At 58.0% G+C, this 21,066-nt stretch overlaps 1 protein-coding gene across 2 annotated transcripts in view; it reads left to right on the forward strand.

The window, feature by feature from the left end:
- The window catches only part of PMEPA1 (prostate transmembrane protein, androgen induced 1), a 69,682-nt gene that overhangs the window by 673 nt on the left and 47,943 nt on the right, over window positions 1-21,066 (forward strand). The window contains exon 1 of one of the 2 annotated variants that reach the window (XM_034641750.1): window positions 122-272. The exons of the other annotated variant lie outside the window; for it this stretch is intronic. Coding sequence (XP_034497641.1) covers window positions 137-272 — 136 coding nt within the window. The 5' untranslated portion in view covers window positions 122-136. Of the gene's footprint in view, window positions 1-121; window positions 273-21,066 lie in introns of those variants that run through there. 2 annotated transcript variants of the gene reach the window in all.

A 21,066-nucleotide genomic window follows, 5' to 3' on the forward strand; every position in this document is an offset into this window, starting at 1 on the left:
CGCTGCCCGCGCCCCGCCCGCTGGGACTCGGACCCGGGGCCGAGCGGCGCGGAGGGCGGCGGGGCGCCTGGCGCTGGAGGGCTGGGGTGGTCGGATCCGTGAAGTTTCCATTTTATTTCCCTAAGGGGCAGTCTCGATGGAGCAATTAGGCCGGCTCTTTATCAACTTTGGCTGGGGGAAGGGGGGTGGCGGGCGTGTGAGACACTGTCTGGCCTGCGGGGTGTCTGGGGCCCGGGGTGTGTGTCTGGAGTGTGCGTGGCGCTTCTGTCTCGGTCTGTGTGAGTGGGTTTCCTTGCGGCTGTGGAGTGTGCGTGTCTGTGTGTGTCTGTCTGGCTCTGGCGCGTCTCCGTGTCTCTCTGTGTCTGTGTGTCTGGGTCGCAGTCTGCCCGGGGAGTATGTAGTCTTTCTGCGTCTCTGCCTATGTCCGGGTCTGGGTGCCTCTTTTGAGTGTGTGCATTGCTCTGGGGGTTTGGGGACCATTTGTGTCCGGGTGTCTGAATCCAGGGTACAGCGCTGGTGGGTCTGGCCGAAGGTGGATCGGGAGTGTGTGTCTCATTGTGTGAGTGTCTGTGTCCCCGACGCACCTATAAATAGCCTCTGTCTGGACAGCTTGGCTCAGCCTGGCTGGGACCGTGGTTGCAAATGAGTCAAAGTTTGGGGCTGTCTGTGTTTGGGACTGCCTGGCCCTGAAAGGAGGAGGTAGACCGAGGGTGGGGAGGGGGTCTTGGAACCTTGGCACCAACTCGCCCTAGACATCCAGAAGTTGAGCCAAATAAGTCTCTACTTCCGCCACGCATAGCCCATGAGAGGAGGTTGGGTTGGGTGGAGTGCCTTCTAACCTGTGCCCCCTCCCCAGCCCATCCTTGTGGGGACTTCTTGCCTCTCGGGGCTTCAGCTTCCCTACCCTCACCTCTGAGCACCTGAGACAAGGGAGCACACAGCCCTTCCCTGCAAGGGCCAGCCTTCTTCCAGCTGAGACCAGGAGTCAGAGGCGGCCACCACTGAGCAGGGCAGTCACTGGGTGACTCATAAGCCAGTTTCCGCAGGCGGCTGCCACAGTTTGTGGCCCCTGAGCCTGTACAGTGAGGCACAAGAGGTAAAAATAACCCATGACCGGTCCTGCCGGGGCAGGCTGGCCGCCTTTGGTGGTGGGTCCTTCCATCCATGAGTGCCCCCCTCCCTCCAGGCCCGGAATTGAAAGCCTGGTTCCCCCCACCCCATCCCCCAAAGCCTCCCCGCGCCAGGCCAGCGAGGTGCCAGGAGAACCTGCCCAGAGCCAGCGTTTGCGGAACTGAGTTGCATTAAACCAGATTGCTTCCCAAAGGCCCTTTGTGAACTCAGGAGGCTAATGAAATGCACGAGGGTATTATTAAAATATGTTCGCACATGTTTGGAGAGAGCCTCGCCAGTGCTAAATGGATTGCTGTTCGAGTACCCTTGGTGCCTCATTTTCCCCCTTCTGTAAAGCTGCCTTAGGGGGCTCCCCACCCCAGAAGTCCACGCTGCTGTGTCGAACTTACCATTATGAGGACTGGGCACCGGCATTTTGCGCTTGTCCTTGCTTTGTGTTCAGGACTTTTAAAAAAATTCATTCTTATTCCTGTCCCTTCGTGGGCTCTTCGGTCCTGATGATGTTTTGGCTGACACCAAGATGTTGTTCCATCCATTGCCCACCACCTGTGTGCTTCTCCTGGTCTGGCTTCTGAGCGGGACCCTCGAGGTTAGCGCCTGGAACCCTGGCCTGCCCCAGCTGGCCCCTGGGTGGTACCTGAGTCACCGTGCATGGTGTAGTTTTACACACGGCCCCCTACTTACTGGAAGAAAGCCCAGGGCAGGAAGGGAAATGATCTTTAAAATGCAGGTATAATGTAACAGTTAGTTGGAAGTGCTAATCAGATTTCCCTGAAAGGGTCTGGTGAGGAAGCCTGAAGGCCTGGAGTTTTCTTTGTACAAAAAGATGGGGAGGAAAATTTGAAGTGCGGAAGGAAGGCCACATTTCATGTGGTAGGGGTTGGGGGTTGTTTGCACGCAGAACGTCAAAGATGGAGTTGGAGCTGGGCTGCGGCGGCAGTGTCCCTGTGGACCTTGGTAGGTTCCTTCAGGGGCCTTAGTTTCCTCATCTGAAAAATGAGACCCTGAAAGTTGAAATCGAAAATTCTACCAGCTTTCAGGATGGGGCCTCTGCCCTCCAAAGTCTGGCTCGAGGTTCCAGTGCCAAGAATGGCTCCCCTCCCCTCGGACAGCACTGGGTCCCTGGTGTGGCATTCAGTTGCCCCAAATCTCGGAGCTGGCTGGAGCCTTGGCCAGCTCGGGTTTCACAGGTGAGGGAAGGTGGCGATGGAAAGCTTTGCCCCTGGTCCTCAGTGCACGTTGGACCCAGACCCAGCGTCATTTCTCAGGAAGCGCACACTCTGTCTCTTGAATTTGGAACTTGGGCCCCGCAGTAGGTCCATCTTGAACTTGGGGGCTGGAGGAAATCAGCAGCATCCCCCACCGGTGCACTTGGGAGGGTAGGAACTGGGCTGTCTCCAAGGAGACCCGATGCAAGATACTGCCAGCACACACGGGGGGCCCCAATTTTCCCTGAGAGTCAGGGGGTGAGGGACGCTCTCTGATGGGAGTTCAGTGTTCCCAAGATACCCCACAGAAAAATATGCTGTTCTTTATTTATTTATTTTTTTAAAAGATTTTATTTATTTATTTGACAGAGAGAGAGACAGCCAGCGAGAGAGGGAACACAAGCAGGGGGAGTGGGAGAGGAAGAAGCAGGCTCCCAGCGGAGGAGCCTGATGTGGGGCTCGATCTCAGAACACCGGGATCACGCCCTGAGCCAAAGGCAGACGCCCAACAACTGCGCCACCCAGGCGCCCCGCTGTGCTGTTCTTTAAAAAAGCCAGGGGTCCTGGGGTTAAAAACAGCCGGCTCCAATGACAGCCCACCAGAGCTGACAGTAAGGAGTTGGCCAGGTGACTTTTCAGGAAAGGGTTCCTTCTGGCATGCGTGTTTCTTGGCGTTCTTGTTGACCTCTATAAAGAGGTCTGTCTATAAAGAGGTCTGTCTATAAAGGTCTGTCTCTTAGAAATTAGCCCCTGCCTTTCTCCTCCACCTTCTGCTTGCGGCTTTGGGGGGCAGGTGGATGCCCCCTCTGCCTGGACAGACTGACGTGTGCCGTACGGCTCTTGGCACCTGTGCGGCATTTCTGGAGGACCCTGGGCCACTCCCTGCCCTGCTCCCATCCTGGACCCCTGTATCTGTAGTGGCAGTTTTGTTTCTTAACACCACCAATGTCACTGAGCCTCTGATTCCTCTTCCACGCCCAGTTCCCAACAGATATTCCCAGACAGCTTGCAGAAACGCCCGGGACACCGGTGCCCCGTGTCTCAGATCCGGGGCATTTCACCCAAGGCACTAACACGTCCCGGGGAGGGGGGGCTGTGTGGTGTAGAGGGACTTAGCGGCATCTCTGGCCTCTGCCTGCTACATGCCCGTTGGAGTAGGCTTCTGCTCCCCCCACCGAGTCGTAACACCCCAAAATGTCTCCAGACTTCGCCTCGTGTCCCCTGGGGGGGACATTGCCCTGGCTGAGAACTGGTGTTTTAATCAATTATTTCTCCGGGAGGCGAGGGGTGGGGGGCCAGGGGGTGGAAGGGAGTTGTCAGAAGCTGAGCTCAGTCCCCTTCAGAGATCAGCCCCCGTGAAGGCCCGTGGTCACGCTCAGAGGTGACGCCTGCGTGTCGTTCCCTTGGCCTTTACGGAGCACCCCTTGGGTGCCACGCAGGAAGGACGGGGCTCCGTCTTGACGAGCTTCCCGGTTTTCGTCTTGGATTTGCATGTATTAGGAGGGGAGACTGGCACCCTGCAGGCTTGTAGTTCTGGACTTGGTTTAAACTGTGGCCGTCTAGCTCGAGCTGTTTCCCCTACGGGCCCTCTCAGCGGGGCCTTTTAACCCACATGTTTTCTGACTATCTGGGTTTTAGGTTGAGGTGCAAATCCTAGACTGGCTCTCAGGTCAGTTGGCCACAGCTCCCCAGGAGGTCTGGGGTAAGCCAGCCACACCACCCGGCGTGGCCCAGGGTCAGGGCCCAGCTTCGTGTTTGTCAAGGCAGAGAGTAAGTAATTGCTGCTGCGGCCGCGGACACAGTCTGCCCTCTGCGCTGTGCAAATGGAGGCCCTCTCCCTTGGGAGAAGAAGGGAAATGGAGGGGGGTGTGCAGCTGTCGGGGAGAGCAGGCCCTTGGGGAGGGCCTGGGTGGCTGCAGCTTTAACAGGACAGCAGGGTGGGAGTGTCCTGCAGCAGCCCCACACCTACCAGCTCAGGTGCACTGGGCACCTGCCCTCACCGCGCCCCTGGTTTGTGCAGTGGTTAACGTGTAAAACTGTGCTGTAGAGGAGCTTACCAGTGGTGGGACCCAAGGTACCATGTCGGGCGTGGGCCACGTGGCTTTTCCTCTTTGGGTTTTTATCATCCGAAGACCAAGTTTGCAGGGGACTCGCGGTCTGGGGTCCTGCCCGAAGAGAAGTACCTTACCAGTGCAAGTTGGGAGGCCGTGCTCCCGCCAGCCCAGGGTGCTTGTCTGGGGCACGTGCTGAGGGGGCCATCAAAGCCAAGGGCCTGCTTTGTGCTTCTGAAAAGGTGTCGTGTGCCCACATGCATGCATGTGTGTGTGCACGCGCGCGCGTGCCAGTGCACGGTTAGGGGCACGTGTGGAGGCCCCGCGTGCTGGCATGCCCGCCCCTCTTTGTGTGCCCGGGAGCGAGGAGGATGGCTCTGTGCTGCGCCCGGGGCTCCCTGCAGCCGGGGAAGCGAGGCTCGGGGTGGGGTGGCCTGCGGAGACCTGGGGCTGTGAGTCTTGCCTGACGGGGCATCCACCGCGTGGGCCTTGTGTGGCCAGACCTCTCCATTTCAGGGACCCGGACAGCTGGATTTTGATGTAAAACTCTTGGTTTTTCAGGACTGGCAATTCTTTTTTCCTCTTGCTTCGAGGGCCCCACGACACCTGCACGCAGACCTGATCTCTCCGTGGGTTTGGGTGGGTCGAGGATGTGACTGGGGGCCAGGGAGATGGAAGCCCGGCCCAGCTCTGGAACTTACTGGCTGTCCTGTGGTGCGAGTGGAAAGCGGGTTAACAGCAGCTCCTGTGTGCTGGGGGACTGTGCCTCTTCAAAGGTTATTCTCAAGTGTGGCCTGGTATCTACGCAGCTCTGTGTTCGTGGGGGTTGGTGGTGACACTGGGGGAGGACTAGTTTCAAGTGTCCGCTCAGTCCTGTTCCCTGGCGGTCACTGCCTGATGAGGAGGCCTGCACCAGAAAAAGGTTTCCCCGTCCTGGGGCTGGGGTGCTGGCAGGGGTGGGGGTGTTGGAATAAACAGGCCTGTGTGGGGACCGTGACCTTGAAGGTGGAGGGACTTGAATATTTGCCTTTCCTTGTCCCTGCCCGGCCCATCGCAGAGCTGGCTGGGAAACCGCCAGCATGCCCACTCCGGGGCAGGAAGCCCCACAAGGTCTCCCAGGGACCCCCTTGGGTTCCCACATTCCACAGCCAGCTTTGGAGACTGGGGGCTCGGTGGGCCTGGAAGGCACAAAACTTAGGCCGTGAAGTCAGTAGCACCCTGACATCCAGACACCCCACCAGGTCCAGTGCAGAAGACGACCCAGAGCATGAAACCCAGAAGCAAAGGATGGTCTGAGGCTCCCATTTTTTGAAAATTAATTTCAGCTTTTAACAAGTGAGCGTATACAGACTGTGAACCATCAAAATAAGACCCATGATTTTTGTTTTGCCCCGGGGGGTGGAGTGGGGGCACATTGTCTGCTTGACGTCCTGAGCACCTGTGTCTTCACGTGCTGCCCTGCCCCCTCCCCGAGGGGGGCTGCACCCCTTCACGAAGTCATGACAGTTGGAGCATTGACAATCAACCTCACTTTCCCTTCAAGTGACACGGCAGAGCCGAACTGTGTCACCTGTGGGTCTCGTCAGGGCCTCGTCAGGTGCCGGTGGAAGCATCTGTCACCAAGCTGGGAGAAGTCCCAGAATGGCTTGCTGACAAGAGCGGGGGCTTCAGTGCCCCGGGATGGGCCTAGAAAGGGTTGGGGCATCCCCAGGCCTTCCCAGAGCCACAGCATGGTTTTTCTCTTCTGTTTCCGGGTGACTGATGGATTTTTGCTTCCACTCCCTTCCTTAGTTGGATATGGAGAACTTACTATGTGCCAGGGGTACCAGTGACACATAACAGCTCTGTGAGAGAGCTATTGCGCTCTCCGATTGGCAGATGCGAAAAATGCGTTCAGAGAGGGTAAGACACTTGCCCCAGGTCACACAGCCAGGAACTGCTGCTCTGTTGGAATTCAGACCTGAGCTCCCTGACCCCACGCTCACGCTCCCATGACTTCGTCCCCACACCACCACGTCGACTCCCCAAGCCCCAGCGTTAGCTTTCTAAGACTAGACATTGGCAGTGGTGGGTTAGATTTCATCCCAAGGCTGCAAGCCCACGTTGGACCATTCACTAGGGCAGAACGCTCACAGATCTTGGGTGCACGGTTGGGTCCATTGCACTCTGGCAGCACACTGGCTGTCATTCGTTCGCAAGGTGTCCCCCAGACAGGTGTCCCCTCATCAGGCTGCACGAAGAGCTGGTGTCTCTGCATCCCCAGTATTGCCACCTCCAACGTTGGGGCAGGACATGGGAGAATGGCCCAGGGCTGTTCCTGGAGGGACCATATCTGTTCACCTTACCCTGATTTCCAGGCCATCTGGGTCGAGAAGCGGGTGCCCAGCCATTTCGCACGTTGTCACGTAGCGACTGTGCTGCCGAGTGCCGGGACCCCATAGACAGAGCCCTGCCCTCCGGGGGCTGCCCTTCTAGTGAGCAGACCCAAATCGAGTTTATTCCAGGGCGGGGCCTGGGAGGGAGTGGAAACAAGGCCACTTTGAATGCCTCTTCCAAGGAGGCTCCCCCAAGATCTCAGACCCATCATCCTGTTTGGGCTCCAAGAGCACCCGCGGGGGTTTCTCCTGTCACACCTGTCGTGTTGTGTTGCCTATTGTGTAATTCGTCGTCACTTGTGTTGCTTCTGGTCACCAGACACGGAGGGGTTGGGGACCGTGCCCGTTTTGCTCAGTCTGTCCCCCGAGCCTGCAGAGACCCCCGATGTGGAAGAGACGGGAAGGAAGGGGGTCTGGGCAGGACGCAGTCAAGTTAAAGACTCTGAAAACCGTCCTTTTCAGGGAATGCGCCGCGTCCCCCCCGGGCCTCCACCAGCACCCCCGTAAAATGGAGGGAAGACCAGCACCTGCTTCGTGGGTGGGCAAGACGGTGGCCCGAGCACTGAGAAGCGCCTCGGGGGCACAGACTCGTGTTTTGAATGCATCAAGGAAGTTTCCGTTGTCTGTGGGTAGGAACGGTGCCTTCACCTCTGGCCACCATCGCTTCTGGAAACGTCAAAGCCGCACTAAGGGGCAGGCCTGTCTCCCCTGCTTCAGCCAGGGCTATCCTGGGAGGTCAAGGTCTCTCTTCCGATTGCTTCAGTGCTTAGAGCATTGAAATGACAGAAAGGCACAGCGGCTGCCCGCGCCGGCCCCACAGGGAGAATTTGTAGGGCAGTTCTTCTCTGCACACCTGCTCCAGACCTGGAGTGTTTGGGGGTTACTCTCCTACCCGGTGTCACCTACAAGCGGAGCTGGCGTTTGCTCCGAGGCGATGGTGAGACGCCACGTGTTGACAGGTGCTGGGGTGGCTCCCATGACTCACCTGGGAGGTATCGGGGGATGGGATCTTCCTGATGTTCTGGCAGATTCTGATATGTATTTGTTTTGCGTTGGGTTGGGGGTGGGAAGAAGGGGTGGTCACTTGGCTTAGAGTTGGTGCCTGCGATGCCTGGTGTCCTGATGGCCTGATGGCCTGATATCCAGAGCCTCGGGGAACGTGGAGTCTGAGTTTCTTTCCCTTCAGATGTATTGCAGCTAAAATCAATGAGTATCGTGTCAGTGGGTTTGGGAAATAACTCTGCTAGCAGAGACTTTTAATTATTTGGTAGCAAGTGTAAAATCCCCAGTGGCCCTGGGATCTGGATGCCGGATAAAGTTTGCTTCTGGCCTCTAGGAGCTGGCTCTTGGCTCTTCAAGCTGCACCGTCCCCTTGAAGCACCTGCCAGCTCTCCACGGCGCACGGCACCGGGCTCCCCCCGGGCTGGACAGACGGACACAACCTACACCTCTGAACAGTCGCGCGGGTTCAAGGCCCCGCCTTGCCTTGAAGTTTGGAGAAGTTGTCCCATATCTTTTGTCCCTCATGGGGACTTCGGCGATGGGGGCGGGGGCAGCCGTGCGGAGTCGCGGTGAGGACCGATACCGCTTTTGCGTGCTCTTGGCCCAGAGTAGATGGTCAGTACAGGGTGAAGTGATTGGTGATTGAGCGGATTTGTGGTGTTCCTCACTTGCCCCCGTGACCCATGCGGAGCCATCGATCCCTGGCATGCCCATCACGGAGGCCTCTTGTGGGAGAGTCTTTGTTGGTCCTTAGGTCTCCAGGAGATGAGGTTTCCATCCCTAGCTTTGGGGGACAGTAGAAGTGACAGATCCAGCCACGGATTTGTTTTGGTGTCAGTGGTTAAGAATATAGATATATGTGCTTTAATATATTTTTGGATATATGAAAGATACGTAGATATTTTGTGATGTAAAATATGTAGAACATTTTTAAATGCGCCCATTCCACCCACCAAGGCTGGGAGACTTTTTCGAGGTCCCTTGACTGGAGGCCACAGTGGGGACCCTGCCTCCACCAGGTGTGCCAAGCCTGAGCCTGAGCCTTCCCTGGCTTTGCCCGGGGTCCACCAGGGCAGCTGAAATCTTCAGCCTCCATCTTCAAAAGAGAAAGAGACATGGGGAGCTGAGTCAGGTTTCCAGCAGATTTAGGGGGAAAGCAAACTGTCCGTTCCTGAAAGAGGTTTTCTGTCCCAGTGGCCCTCGTTACCTGGTCACTGCCAGGGGCTGGCTTTACCCATAGTGGTCCAGGCAGCTGTAGGGAAGCCTGAGAGCCTAAGCCAGGTGTAGGCTCAGTTTTATTCTTTCCTGTGTCGGTTTGCCCACAAGGATCTGATGTCCCCGATGGGGGTGCTTTCACACTTTGCAGAAGCTTGTGCAGGAAGCCTGGCCAGCAAGGTTCAGCCCAAGGCCTGTGGGGTGATTCATCCCAGAGGTCACACTTCGTTAGAGAGGCTCAGAATTTGCATGTGGGCACAGTGAGGGCTCTTTCTTCATCACCTTAAGTTTTATAGTAGGTAAAATAGCTTTGGTCTGAACTGTCTGGAGTTGGCGTGCATGGAGAAATTGTGGGAGCATTTGGTTGTATTGTAGACGTTATTTGGTTATTGTGTTGCAAAATCCTGGTCAGAGAAGTGAAAAACTCTGTGTTCTACTAGCTAAAAGCGAATACGAAGATTTTTACTGAAACTGCATGTGTATGTGCCTACTTCGTCTACATTGTTTCTGTGGCTGCATGTTTTAAGGATTTCACAAATGTCTTAAAGAACCCGCCAGGAGAAAGTAGAAAGTGAGGTCCCCGGGAGCCCGTCAAGACGTTGGTGGCCTCCCCACCCCATTTTGCAAATTCCCATGTCGATAGGCTGACGCGCTGGAGCTGGTCATACCTCTAATTGCCCTCCTAAAAACAATTTAGTCGGTAATAATTCTGTAAACCTATGAATCAACTTTGCGAAAACACCCTGAGTAATTTCTTTGTTCTTTTCTTTCTACTTTGTAATTGGTGTCTGTAAAAGCCAAAGGTTTGGTCTTGCGGAAGGCATGATTCATTTATTGGTGTCTGTGCTGCCCCGTTATCGTTCAGTCATTGGAGAACGCCGTCGCGGTGAGACCGGAGTGATTCATACCAGGCTGAGCTTGGCAGCCGATGGGGTCACGGCCATAGCAGGAAACTATTTTTTCTAATCTATTTATGGTATGGGAGGGTGAGGGGGGTGTATTGAGATGATGGAGAGAGTGTCAATTACGTCGGTGAATATAACCGATTAAATAACACCAACAGGCTCTTTAAACGCCACTCCATTTGGCTGCTGGTGATCCTTATGGGAGATCACAGCTAAATACGCCCCTGTCTCGGGTGTATCTTGCCTGTGTTTATGGATCCCGGCTCCTGAGCAGGCTGGCACATAGGGACGCCCCCGACGGCGTCTTGGAGCTGAGTGTCCCGTCGAAAGGGCACACATGCAGAGAATGTTGCCTTTTTTAGAAAAACAAAATAAAACTGTCGACTGGAGGTCCACCGTGGAACGGTTTAAATGTCCAGGTTTAAGAGTCAGAGGCCATTCCCCACCCTCACAGTGACAATTATTCGATGTTTGCAATGGTCAAGCTTTTCCTCATTCTGCAAAGTGTGGGGACTTACACGTGGAGTGGCTCATTTTGCCTAATTTTATTACTTACTTTTGGCCCTAAATAAAATTGTCACTACCCTCCCATCTAGAGGCTAATTAGAGTTGCTTGCTGCATGGCCCAGAGGTGTAATTACGAGTCCAACTTCCGATTCTCCGTGTAAATCCTGGCTCTGCCTGCACGTGCGTAATCCCCGCGTTGCTTATGTGGAGTTGACGAATATTTCTCCCCGCGGTCTGCTTCTCTGGTGACTGTCCGTCTGCCCCACTCAGTCCCCCGGATCCTGCCATCTGCATCACTGAATGAGGGCCCGGCTCGAGCATTGGTGAGTCCCCAGCTCCTGGGACCCTTTACTTAGAGGAGAGCCCGGCCCGTGGTTATTGAGCGCTTCGAGACTCCAGGGCGTGGATCGGGGCTGAGCGTGTGGCCGTCCGTCCCGCGCCGCCCTTCCCGCCCGGGACAGACATGGCTCATCCGAGCAGCGTCCACTCTTGCTGGGGAGACTCTCCCCTAGATGGTGCTCCCGGGTCCACTCCCGGTCGGGGCTCAGAAAGGGCTGGACTGTGGCGTGGGTGATTCTCAAGAAGGGAGCTGGGAGCTGTCTGTGCAGGGCCGTCCAGCGGGGGAGGCGTGAGGGCTGCAGGACCCCCTCCGAGCTACGGAACAACTCACTTCCGTGAGTTCTAGGAGGGTGCCACCCGCTTGGAGTGCCCCAGCCTCCTGCCTTCAGCTCTCAGGCTTGGGGCCCTCCCAGACCTCCAGGCTTGTGCAGGCTGAGATCTGCAGAAAGACCCCCCATTCCTGTTATTCCCCAGCATCTCCACAGCACTTCATTTGTCTGTCTTTAAAATCGGGGTCACGAGCCTCCATGTCACAGAAGCCTCCACTTTACCTCCACAGCCTCTTTCCCCTGGGTATCTTGAGCCCTATCCCAAGCACACTGCAGCATTCCTTTACACTCTAGTGAGAATGAGCTCTGGACCTTTTCCCCAGAGTAGACTCGGGCGAGGGGGTGTGGGGCTTGGGAAGAAGAACGAGAAAGGCTAGGAGGCAGGCAGTGTTCAGGGAGTGGGCACCCGGCACCCGGCAACTTTGTCTGTCTGATCGTTTTCTTAGTGTTTGCCCACTGTGACATCGTGGCTTTCCACACCCCAGCTGTTCCTGCTGGCCGACACGGTGCGTGCCCAGCCTCACTGTGCCTGGGGCAGGCCCCCCTGTGCACCTGAGGAAGCCGAGCTAGGTCAGATGCCACGGTGTGGGAGGTCACGAGGAGCAGAGCAGGATTCGAACTTGGGCTTTGGGGCTCCAGAGCCTGTGTTTTGCCCACCACCCCCTAAACTATAGAAGCTCCCGTCCCCCACTGCAAGGGTGTGGTCTCTCTGGCTTCTCCAGCTGCCTCGTTCAGTCCTCTCCGTGCCCCTTCTTGGAAGGGTCCCTGGGCAGTGATGCCTGGGGCTCAGGCCTGAGAGAGAAGGAATTTGTCTGGCATTGAGCTGCTGCTGAAGGGAGAGAGGGGTCACCATGGCCTGTGGGGTGCTGGGTGGGCTGGGCTCCTGAGAGCGGGTGGAGAGAGCTTAGCGAACCTCAACGGCGGCAGGAAGGCATTCCTCCAGCCGCCGCTGCACTCAGGTGTCCCCGGTGCTGGCTGCACGGGAATGCCGCCTGGGGGCTCGCAAGCCCGATGCTCAGGGGCGATCCAGGCCAGCTCCTGGGGACAAGGCCAGCAGCCGGGATGCTGAACCCTCGTGATAATTCCAGGTGGGGCCGCAGCTAAGCCGAGGTCCAGGGAGGGAGAGGAGAAAACCAAGGCCGGTTTTCAGCCCAAAGCCCTTCTGTTAGCGAATGGAGGCCTGCTTCTAATACTGTTGTCATCACAAGGACACCTCAGACCAACAGGGACTCTGGATGTGTCAGGACGGTGCTCCCACTCATGGGTGACCCTCCTGGAGGCAGCGGCGGGACCCCGGGTGGCCTTGCCTCCCGGCGCAGGGCTCACCTGCATGCTGTGTTCCGGACCAGGTGCTGGGAACGGCTGAGTGACCCCTGAGGCCTCCAGCCAGCCTCGGGGTCGGGGGGTTCCCTGGGGTTCGGTGCATACCATGATCAGGGTGGTCACTCGGCATCCTGGCTTCTTTTTCTGCTCCCTGTGGCTGGCGGGACACGGTCCCCGCCTGGGCTGCAGCTGGAACTGCCCAGAACCTTTGCCTCCTGGGTTTTTGGCAACCTGTGCGAGGTTTTCTGCCTCACTGGAGGTGGCGCCTCGCTTTTTTGAAAAGGTTTCTTCGCACAAGGGACAGAGGGGGAGAAGACAGGCAGAGACGGCACTGGCAGGCCCCCAGTTGAGGGCAGAATGTTCTTTCTGGGCAGGCGGTTTTCTTGTCCCTGATGCCCTGGATGAGCCCGTGCTCGTCTCTCTGCTCCGCCGTCTCTTCTTGTCAGTTCTCTTCTCTGTCAAATGGGCATAATCGAACCTAGGGCTTTGCGAGAAGGAAGAGCCCCTCAGACCTCACCCGCTGTCCCTTCTCTTCCCTTAAGTTGTTAACCTTCCCCTGGAACCCGTGTTTTCCCCGCTCTGATGTGTTTATTGGGGTGTCATTTACAGACACAAAGTGCACAGACATAAAATCCGCTGTAATGAGTTTGGCAAACGTGTGTATGGGGCACCTGTCCAGACCAAGACGTAGAAGGTTCTGTCCCCGGATGGGTTCCCTTTCCAGTCTGTGCCCACCCCCTGGAGCAGGCACTGCCGCCCAGTCCTTCCTAGCGGGGAGCTTGGCATACATGGAATCACGCTGTGTGTTCACTCTTCCTGTTTGCCTTTTCTCGCTCAGTCTCCCGACTTTGAGACCCACCACGTAGTGTGGGTCCGCAGTGATGCCTTTTTACCCATGTGTAGCATTCCCTGGTGTGGGGGAGGCTCGGAGTGGCACCGCTCACCAGGGCGAGGGGACTGTAGAGGGCCAAGCTGGACCCAGAGGACTCACGGTCCACGGGTGGAATGCCAGCTGCCTGTGGGGGAAAAGCTTTTGTAACCTGAATCTGGGCCTTGTACACGGGGACGCGAGGCCCGGGCGTCTGTCTGTCCAGCCCTGGACAGGGGGACTCAGGGTGGCCGCAGAGTCCTTGGAGACTCAGCAGGCTAGGCCCCTGCCACCGCCTGGCACGGCCCCGCCAGCCACCGATGCCAGCCCGCCTGCTTGCCTCACCTGGTGTGCATTCCTTTGCAGGGAATGAGGATGTGGGTGACCCCAGACAGGTATGAATCATGTCTGGGGGAGGCGGTTACTCAGAGGCGGTAGCAGTGAGGCCGCGTTCCTGCCGGCTGACGGATGGCTTGGGCCTCAGAGTGGAGCTGTGGGTTGGGGGTTGGAGCAGGCCTCCCTGGGGAGTGAGGGGCTGGACACCGGGGTCCCTGGCGAGCCTTCTCTGCGGAAGGACTGGAAACTGCAGCATGGCTTCAGAATCGTGGTGGTGTGGCTGTTGTGGCCTTTGTGCCCCGGTCCTCGCCTCGTCTGTCAGACGGGGGTGTGCCTGAACGTCCGGACTCCCTTGGGCTGTATGTGGCAATGCGGTTCGCTCCTGCTGTTACTAATCCCTGCCGTGTGCCAGCCGCCGGGTCACGTGGAGGCCCCGCGGAGCCGCTGTCACTGGACCTGTTTCTCAGACCGGCATGCTGAGGTGCAGAGGACAGAAGTCACGTGCCCCAGGGCACTCTTGCCCACAGGTTAATTGAGCTGCATCTGGATCCCGTGGAAGCCACCTGTGTTCTAACTGCCCCACCTTGTAAGTGTGGAGAAACCGACAGGCCCACGGCAAACTGGGAACCTGTGAGAACATTTTCGGTGGCATGCGGATGGGCATTTTAAATTTCTCCGTTAAGTACTTAGGCTGATGTATGTTAAAAGCACGTTAGGACAAATGGAACCCCCGATTTCCTAAGGGTTATTGTTGAAGACAAGAGTAGGTAGAAAAAGTGAGTTGATTGAATAGGATTTAAATTTTGAAATTAAAATATTTAGGAGTTTTAATTCCTTTCATGGGTGTTGGGAAATGGCAAAAATCAGGAAGCCTGGTTGGGAGTTATGTGCTTAGAGGCTGCTGCCAGGGACTCCTCGGGGGTCCCCAATAGCAACGGCAGACTGATGGCCCCTCCTGCAAAATGGAGGCACCTCACTCTTTGGCCTTCCAAGGTCACCCAGCCATTTGAAGGTCAGGGTCAGCTCGATTCTCATGAGAGCAAGGTCACAGGGGCACGGGGTTCTCTGAAGGAAGGGAACCCCAGGGGCAAGTTCAGGGGCGGGAAGTTAGGGAAGGGATAAAGAGGGGCTCCCCCCTCCTTCCTCCAGACACAGAGCTGGGAGCAGCGTCAGCCGGTCGTGGGGCTCCAGGCTTGGTCTCGGGGTGGTGCCAATGACAGGGAAGCCAAGCCTCGGCCCTTTCGGACTCTTGACGCACCCCACGCAGTGTGCAGGGGAGTGCCTGTCACAGCTGTGTGTCATGTGGATCTCTGCGTGTGTTTTAACTGAGATCTCGAAGTTCTTTTTTGGCAATGGAAAAAAACCTCCTTAATTTAATTGCCCTGTGGTGCCTGAAGCGGTCTGATGCTTTGCAGAATAGATTTGTGCTTAACTACCTGGCCTCTTAATGCACCGTTTTGGCTCTGGGGGTGGGGGGCACAGTGGATGCAAGTGAGGCCAGGGGCTTAGGTGTGTCCCAGCTCTGGGCCTCGCAGGGGTACGTGGGCACAACTGCCGTGCTCCGGACACACCGTCCACACTGCGTCATCCCTGCCGTCACCGGGTCACTGCTGGGAAAGGCTCCCGTGGCAGAGGCGTGGGGGAAGTTCTGCCACCTGTCTGGCTCGGGGTTTGGCAGAACCTGTGCCTTATTCCTACTCTCCTTAAGACAGTTGGCGTGTGACAGGTGGCGGAGGGAGCTGTTTGAAGACCCCACAGTGACACCAGCTTTGGACCTCCTCAGAGGGATCAGAGTCCCTCGAGGGGACTGGTCTGGCTGGGGTGAGGCAGGCTCCTTTCCAAGGAGCTCCCGATTCAGAGACCTTCCTGCACCTGGGGCCCAGGGGCTGGGTCTGGTCCCGGGGCTCGGTCTGGTCCTAGGGGACCGAGAGGAAAAAGCAAGCAGGCTGTTCCTCACCCCACCGGCCTCACTGGCAGGGCAGGGGAGAGCACATGGCACTTGCCCCCTTGCCCTCTCGCTGCGCATCCCGGGCCGGCCTCCTACCTGACTACCTGTCTAGGAATTTTTATTGCAACCCACAAAGGCATTGCAGCTTGGCTGGAATGTGCAAGGTCCTGGCCGCACGGGTGGGAATGCAGAGGTGGAGGCCCCTGGCCCGCTGACAAGCTGAGTGCGGACGGTGTGCTTCAGGGCCTTTCTGGGCTTTGTGCTGTCTCTTTGTGCCCCCATGCTGCCTGAGGGTGGTCCTGGTCCAATTCGACCACTTCCCCTGCGACCTCGACAGCAGGGACTGGAGCAGCCGTTGATGACGACGAGGTGTGAAAGCCAGGAAAATAGTCCTAAGAGTAAAACAGGTCCTGGGCAGCCCTGCTGTGCCCCTAAACACATTGCCCAGCCCCCTGGCAGCGGTTCCTGTTGTTAGACCCATTGCACAGACGGGCACACTGAGGTTTAGAGGGTGCTTCCCTTAGGTCCCATGACTGGTGAGTGGCAAAGCCAGGACTGAACCCCAGCAGCCTGGCTCCCGTGCCCACGAATAGAGCTGAGTGGGCTGCGGGCTCCACCAAGGGATCATCATGGCCCCTCCTGGACCCGCACAGCCTTGCCAGTCCCTGGGAGAGATGGTAGCTCAAAGCTCCTAGAGCTCTGCCTTTCCTCTCCACCTCGAAGAGGGCCCAGGTGAGGTGAGGGCTGGACCTTGAAGAGTGTCTGGGTGAGGCCTGGAGCTCTGGGTTGACTCCGGCTGCCACATGCCACCCTGCCGGTGGGTGCCAAGCCAGCAGCGCCAGCCGGCGTGGGAGAGGCCGCTCTGCCTCTCCTCCGTCTGGCAGCTTCGGCCCTCAAGGAATTCGTCCTGGGGCCAAGAGTGGCCTTGGCCGTGCCAGTCCTCCACCGGCTGTAGGCCAGGTACAGGCTCCCCTGAGCAGAGGAGGGGTCTTCTGGAGGACGACCAGGCTCGGGGACACTGGGCACCAGGGTCGCCGAGGTTGGGGACTCCACCCACCCCTCTTTCCTGCCACCTGTGATTTCCTGCCTCTGGCCCTGACAGCCCCATTATCTACCCCTGCACCCCACGATTTCAGGGGCACACCCCGATGCCTGAAGCCAGGTAAGGTCCTCGAGAAGGCCAGACCCAGTGTGTCTGGAGTGAGTGGGCACTGAGGACCCAGACACTAGGAGGGGAAGGCGGCAGGGGCCGCTGTGGAACCAGACAGCCCACTAGGGGAGCGTTCCTGGGGTTGCTTCCCTGCTCTGAGCCTCTGTTTCCTCATCTGTAACATGGGGATCCTAGGAGTCAGTCACTTCATGGGATCACAGTGGGGATCAGATGCGGAGTATGTGTGTAGCTCAGTGCTCCGTGCTTGTAAATGCTCAGGAATTGTAGTGTGTTCTGTTACTAAGTTGTGGTCCAACGGGCAGCTCCTTCACCCTTGCCGCCGCCACCTGCCCAGAGACCCTTTGTGACTCAGCCCTGCATCACGCCCCCTCCCCTTGCAGAGCCTGCCCGGGGACCCCAGCCCAGCCCCGTGCTGCAGGCATCTCTGTGAGTGTGCTAATGAGGAAGGAGAGTGAGGGAAGGAGGGTCCCCTTGTGGCGCACGAATGGGGGGGTGCCAGAGGTTGGGGTGGGCTGTGTCATCTGTAATTTTGTGCTCCTGTAGGAACCTTTCTGGTAGGTGATTTCCCTCAGTGTTTTATTCCTTCATTCATGAACATTCATTCAGCACGTTTATTGAGTACGTACTAGTGTTGGGCCGAATATTCTAGAAGTACACAGCCATGAAACAGACAAACTCCAGTACGGCCGACAGAGAATCAGCAAGGAAACCAATGATTGTACAGCACAGCTTGTCGAAGTCTTGGCAGGATGCATCGAGGGGCAGAGGCGGGCCCGGTGCAGGGGGACCATCTTTCTCTCTTGATCCTGCTTTTCCATCAACCTTGTAAATGGGTGGGTAGGGCTGCGAGGTGGGGGGAGGGACCTGGGTCCCCTGGTGTGGATGCATCCTAATTTAGCAGGTGCAGTGGTTCCCTTAGATGTGGAACCGAAAAGGAGAGGCTTCCTGACTTTCCCTCTGGGGTGCTGATCCAGAAACATGGAGCGGGCCAGGAACCTGCATTTTTGCAATTTTCTTGTGGGAGATACAGATTTAGGAACTTGGGTCCTAGAGCCCAGTCAGCTGGGGCAGGAGCAGATACTGCTAGTTCTCGTGGGCGGGGGCATGCTTGAGACTTCGGTTCCCCCTCTGGCTGCTTCCTAGGACAGATTCCAAGCAGGGGATCACGGGCCTAACCCACATGCCTGGTTCTCTGACTCCTGCCACGTATTTCCAACCAGGACCCCCGAGGACGCCCCGAGCAAGGCGCACCACCCCGCCGGGGAAAATGGGCAAGTCTCCTTTTTTGCTGCCGCGAACGTAGCACAGCTCTTCTGATGGTAAAAGGTGATAGGTGCTCATTATTGAACAAAAATTCCAAGAATTTGATAAATGACCAAGACAAAAGTCAAAATGCCTGTAATCCCGTCACGTGGAGACGGGTTTATTCTGCTCAAAGTACTGTGCAGGCCTGACTCCAGGCATTTGCAGTGAAGGCTGTTAGCAATGGCTGGGAGATGGGTGTAGGGGTTCCCCGGCAATTTTGGGAGGGGGAAGGACTTGTCCCCACCAGGCTGTCTGTGCTCTCTCACAGCTGCCCAGCATCTCTTCCCTGGGACGTGAGGGGTGGGAGGCCCACGGGGGGACCTCCTTCCACTCCTCCAGCACAGCTCTGGGGGGCGGCCCAGACGTGGAGCCTGTGGTTCTGCCGCTCAGAGCCTCGAGCTGCGTGTCTGTCAAATGGGCAGATGGCCACAGTTTCTGTCTCAGAGGCAAGGGGAGGAGTACGTAGGTGTTGGGAGAGGCTCAGCCAGCACCCGGCTCGTAGTGAGGGCCTCGTAAGCCTCAGCCCCTGTGGGCGTGCAGCCTCACGCCCTCCCCCTTCCTCAGCCGCATATCGTCCTAGCAGGGCTGTTGGTGTCTGTATGACCCCTTGAACTCCCAAGTCAGACCTACATTCAAAACGCAAGGCTTCTGCTGGTAAGATAATCGTGAAAAACCACAGATCTGATTCGAGCCTTTCTTTATACAGATGGGGGTTGCCAAGATCCAGAGAGGATGAATAGGGGACTGGGGTCACACAGCCAGCAGCCATGGGCTAAGTGTCCAGGACCTGGTCCCCCCCACCCGTGCTTGGAGCAAGGCCTTCCAGACTTGGGAAGACCCTGGGGTCCCTGCTGGGGTCTCTCCACCCTCGTCACCCCAGCCCCGAGCACACGTGAAGTTTCGAAACTGGTCATCCCGGTACACGGCTTGAGTTTATGGCTCCTGCCTGGTTTCAGGCACCGCTCCGAGGGCTTCCCGTGGATTTGTTCCTCCAGTGATGAGCCGAGGGATTCCCCACTTGTCAAGTGGAGACAGCGCGTCCGGCCTGGCAGCGACCCAGGCCGGATTCCCGGTGCAGAGCTCTGGCCACATCACTCTTCCAGGAGGGGCAGGCGGTGCGTGGGACCGGAGAGGCGGGCCCGGCCAGAGCCACCCTCTCCTCGCCCCCGCGCCCCGACCTTTCCGCCTGGGAGGCCAGGCCTCCGTCCCAGTCGTACAATGCCCCCTTCTCGCGTTCAGACGGGCGGTCTAGACGCTCACGCTCCCTTTTGTTCCTCAGGGTCAGGGGTTGGGGAGCGGCCCCAGAGAGTGGGATTTGGGGTGAGGCAGGAAGAAATCCTCCCTGAACGAAGAAGGGGGTGGGAGTGAGTTTCGAAGGAGGCAGCCCGCTGTCCCCGCCAGCCCGTCGAGTGCCACACTACCCGCACCAGTTCCTAACGACGGAGGCCGCTCCAGACAAACGCCCTGTGAAACCCAATCAAGCTGACACCCCCTCAGGCCCAGAGCTGCTTAGCGGACGTCGTCTAAATAAAACCCCACGGCCTGTGCCAGTCGGGCCTGCGCCAGGCCCAGCGGGAACCCACGGGCCAGAGGCCGTGCTCAGCCAGGCCCGAGCCCAAGAAACTGTGGGAAGAGATGCCACCGAGCCATGTCCCCCAGCCTCCACCCACTTCGGGGATGTCTGGGTGCTTCATAAAGGGCAGGGCAGACAGAAACATCCCTGAGATGGGACCCTCGAAGCCAGCTCGTCCGTGGCATTGGTGACAGGAAGCTCGGGGCGGTGCCGGCACCTGGCGCTGGCCAAACAGACAGTCTCCGGTTTGATACTCCGGTTCCAGACCCGTTCTTGACTGGCAAGGTCTGTGACCTCATAGCGTCTCGTCTGTCATATGGGCCCGTGCGTGGCCGTGGGGGTTCCTCACAGGGCGACAGTGTGGGGTGTCGTGGGATAATCCGAGGTCTCTGCCTGGTACGGCATGAGTGCCGTCACTCCTGATGTTGGTGTGATGTTGTTTGCTCTTGGGATTCCGGGGTGGCGGGCACATGCAGGCGCCCATCCCCTGGTGAATTCAGAGCCCGTAGAGAGCATGGCAGAGGCCACTGAGGGCAGGCTGACGGCAGGGGCCGCCGTGGCAGCCTGTGGCTGGGGTGGGGGCTTGTGTGATGGAACCTATCACTTGCCTCTTTGAATGGCCTGTTCCCACCACCAGAAGGCCCCTCCCAGCTCTGTGCTGGTGGGGAGAAGCCCTTAGAATAGGGGTGGCACGTGGCGCTCATCACCCACTCAGGCCATGGTAGCTGTTGGCCCAGCCGTGGGGACGGAGAGGCAGGAAGAGCCGCTCTCAGCAGCCGTTCGTGAGCCCCTGTGGGTTTGAGAGGACTTTGGGGAAAGCAGAGCAGGGTCAAGAAGGGCCAGCAAAGGTGCTGAGAGGCTCTGGACACTTGTGGGGCTATCTGCGGTGACCCCTGGTGCTCAGCCCCTCCTGTGCTGTCCCAGCAGCCCCAGGTCCGGCCCTGTAGGCCTTTTCTTGTTCCCACTCAGGCCAGGGACTGCACGACTATGTGCTGGCTTGGCTGACGTCGGGGTGGCTGGGGGAGAGAGCTCCAGGCTGGGCTCTGGGGGGCGTGGAGTCGCTGACTCCCGTCTGCCCTGGTTGTGGGCACCAGGTGCGTGGGGGGTCACACCGGCCGGAGGTCACTGGGTTCTTTCTAGTCCTCACCGGGTCACCTGGCCTGGCTTGGGGTCCGGCTGGTAAACGGCACGCCAGCTCACCTGGCTTCTGAAGTTCCAGCACCTGTCCTGCCCGAGCCTCGGCCCTGCCCGGGCGGAGGGACCCACCGCTCCGCCTGAACCCCCTTGACCAATGAGAACCCCTTTCTAACTCCCCGAGTCTGATCCCTGGCGGTGCAGACGTCTTCCAACACCTCCAGTCCGCGTGTCTGGGTGAAACCAGAGGGAGCTGTGGGCCATTCCCCGTGGGAGGAGTGGAGATTAGCCGCAGCCTTTTATTAAAAATGAGCATGTGGGGGCGCCTGGGTGGCACAGCGGTTAA

This window comes from Ailuropoda melanoleuca, chromosome 13 (assembly GCF_002007445.2).
Source record: "Ailuropoda melanoleuca isolate Jingjing chromosome 13, ASM200744v2, whole genome shotgun sequence".
In the NCBI taxonomy this organism is placed as follows: Eukaryota; Metazoa; Chordata; class Mammalia; order Carnivora; family Ursidae; genus Ailuropoda; species Ailuropoda melanoleuca.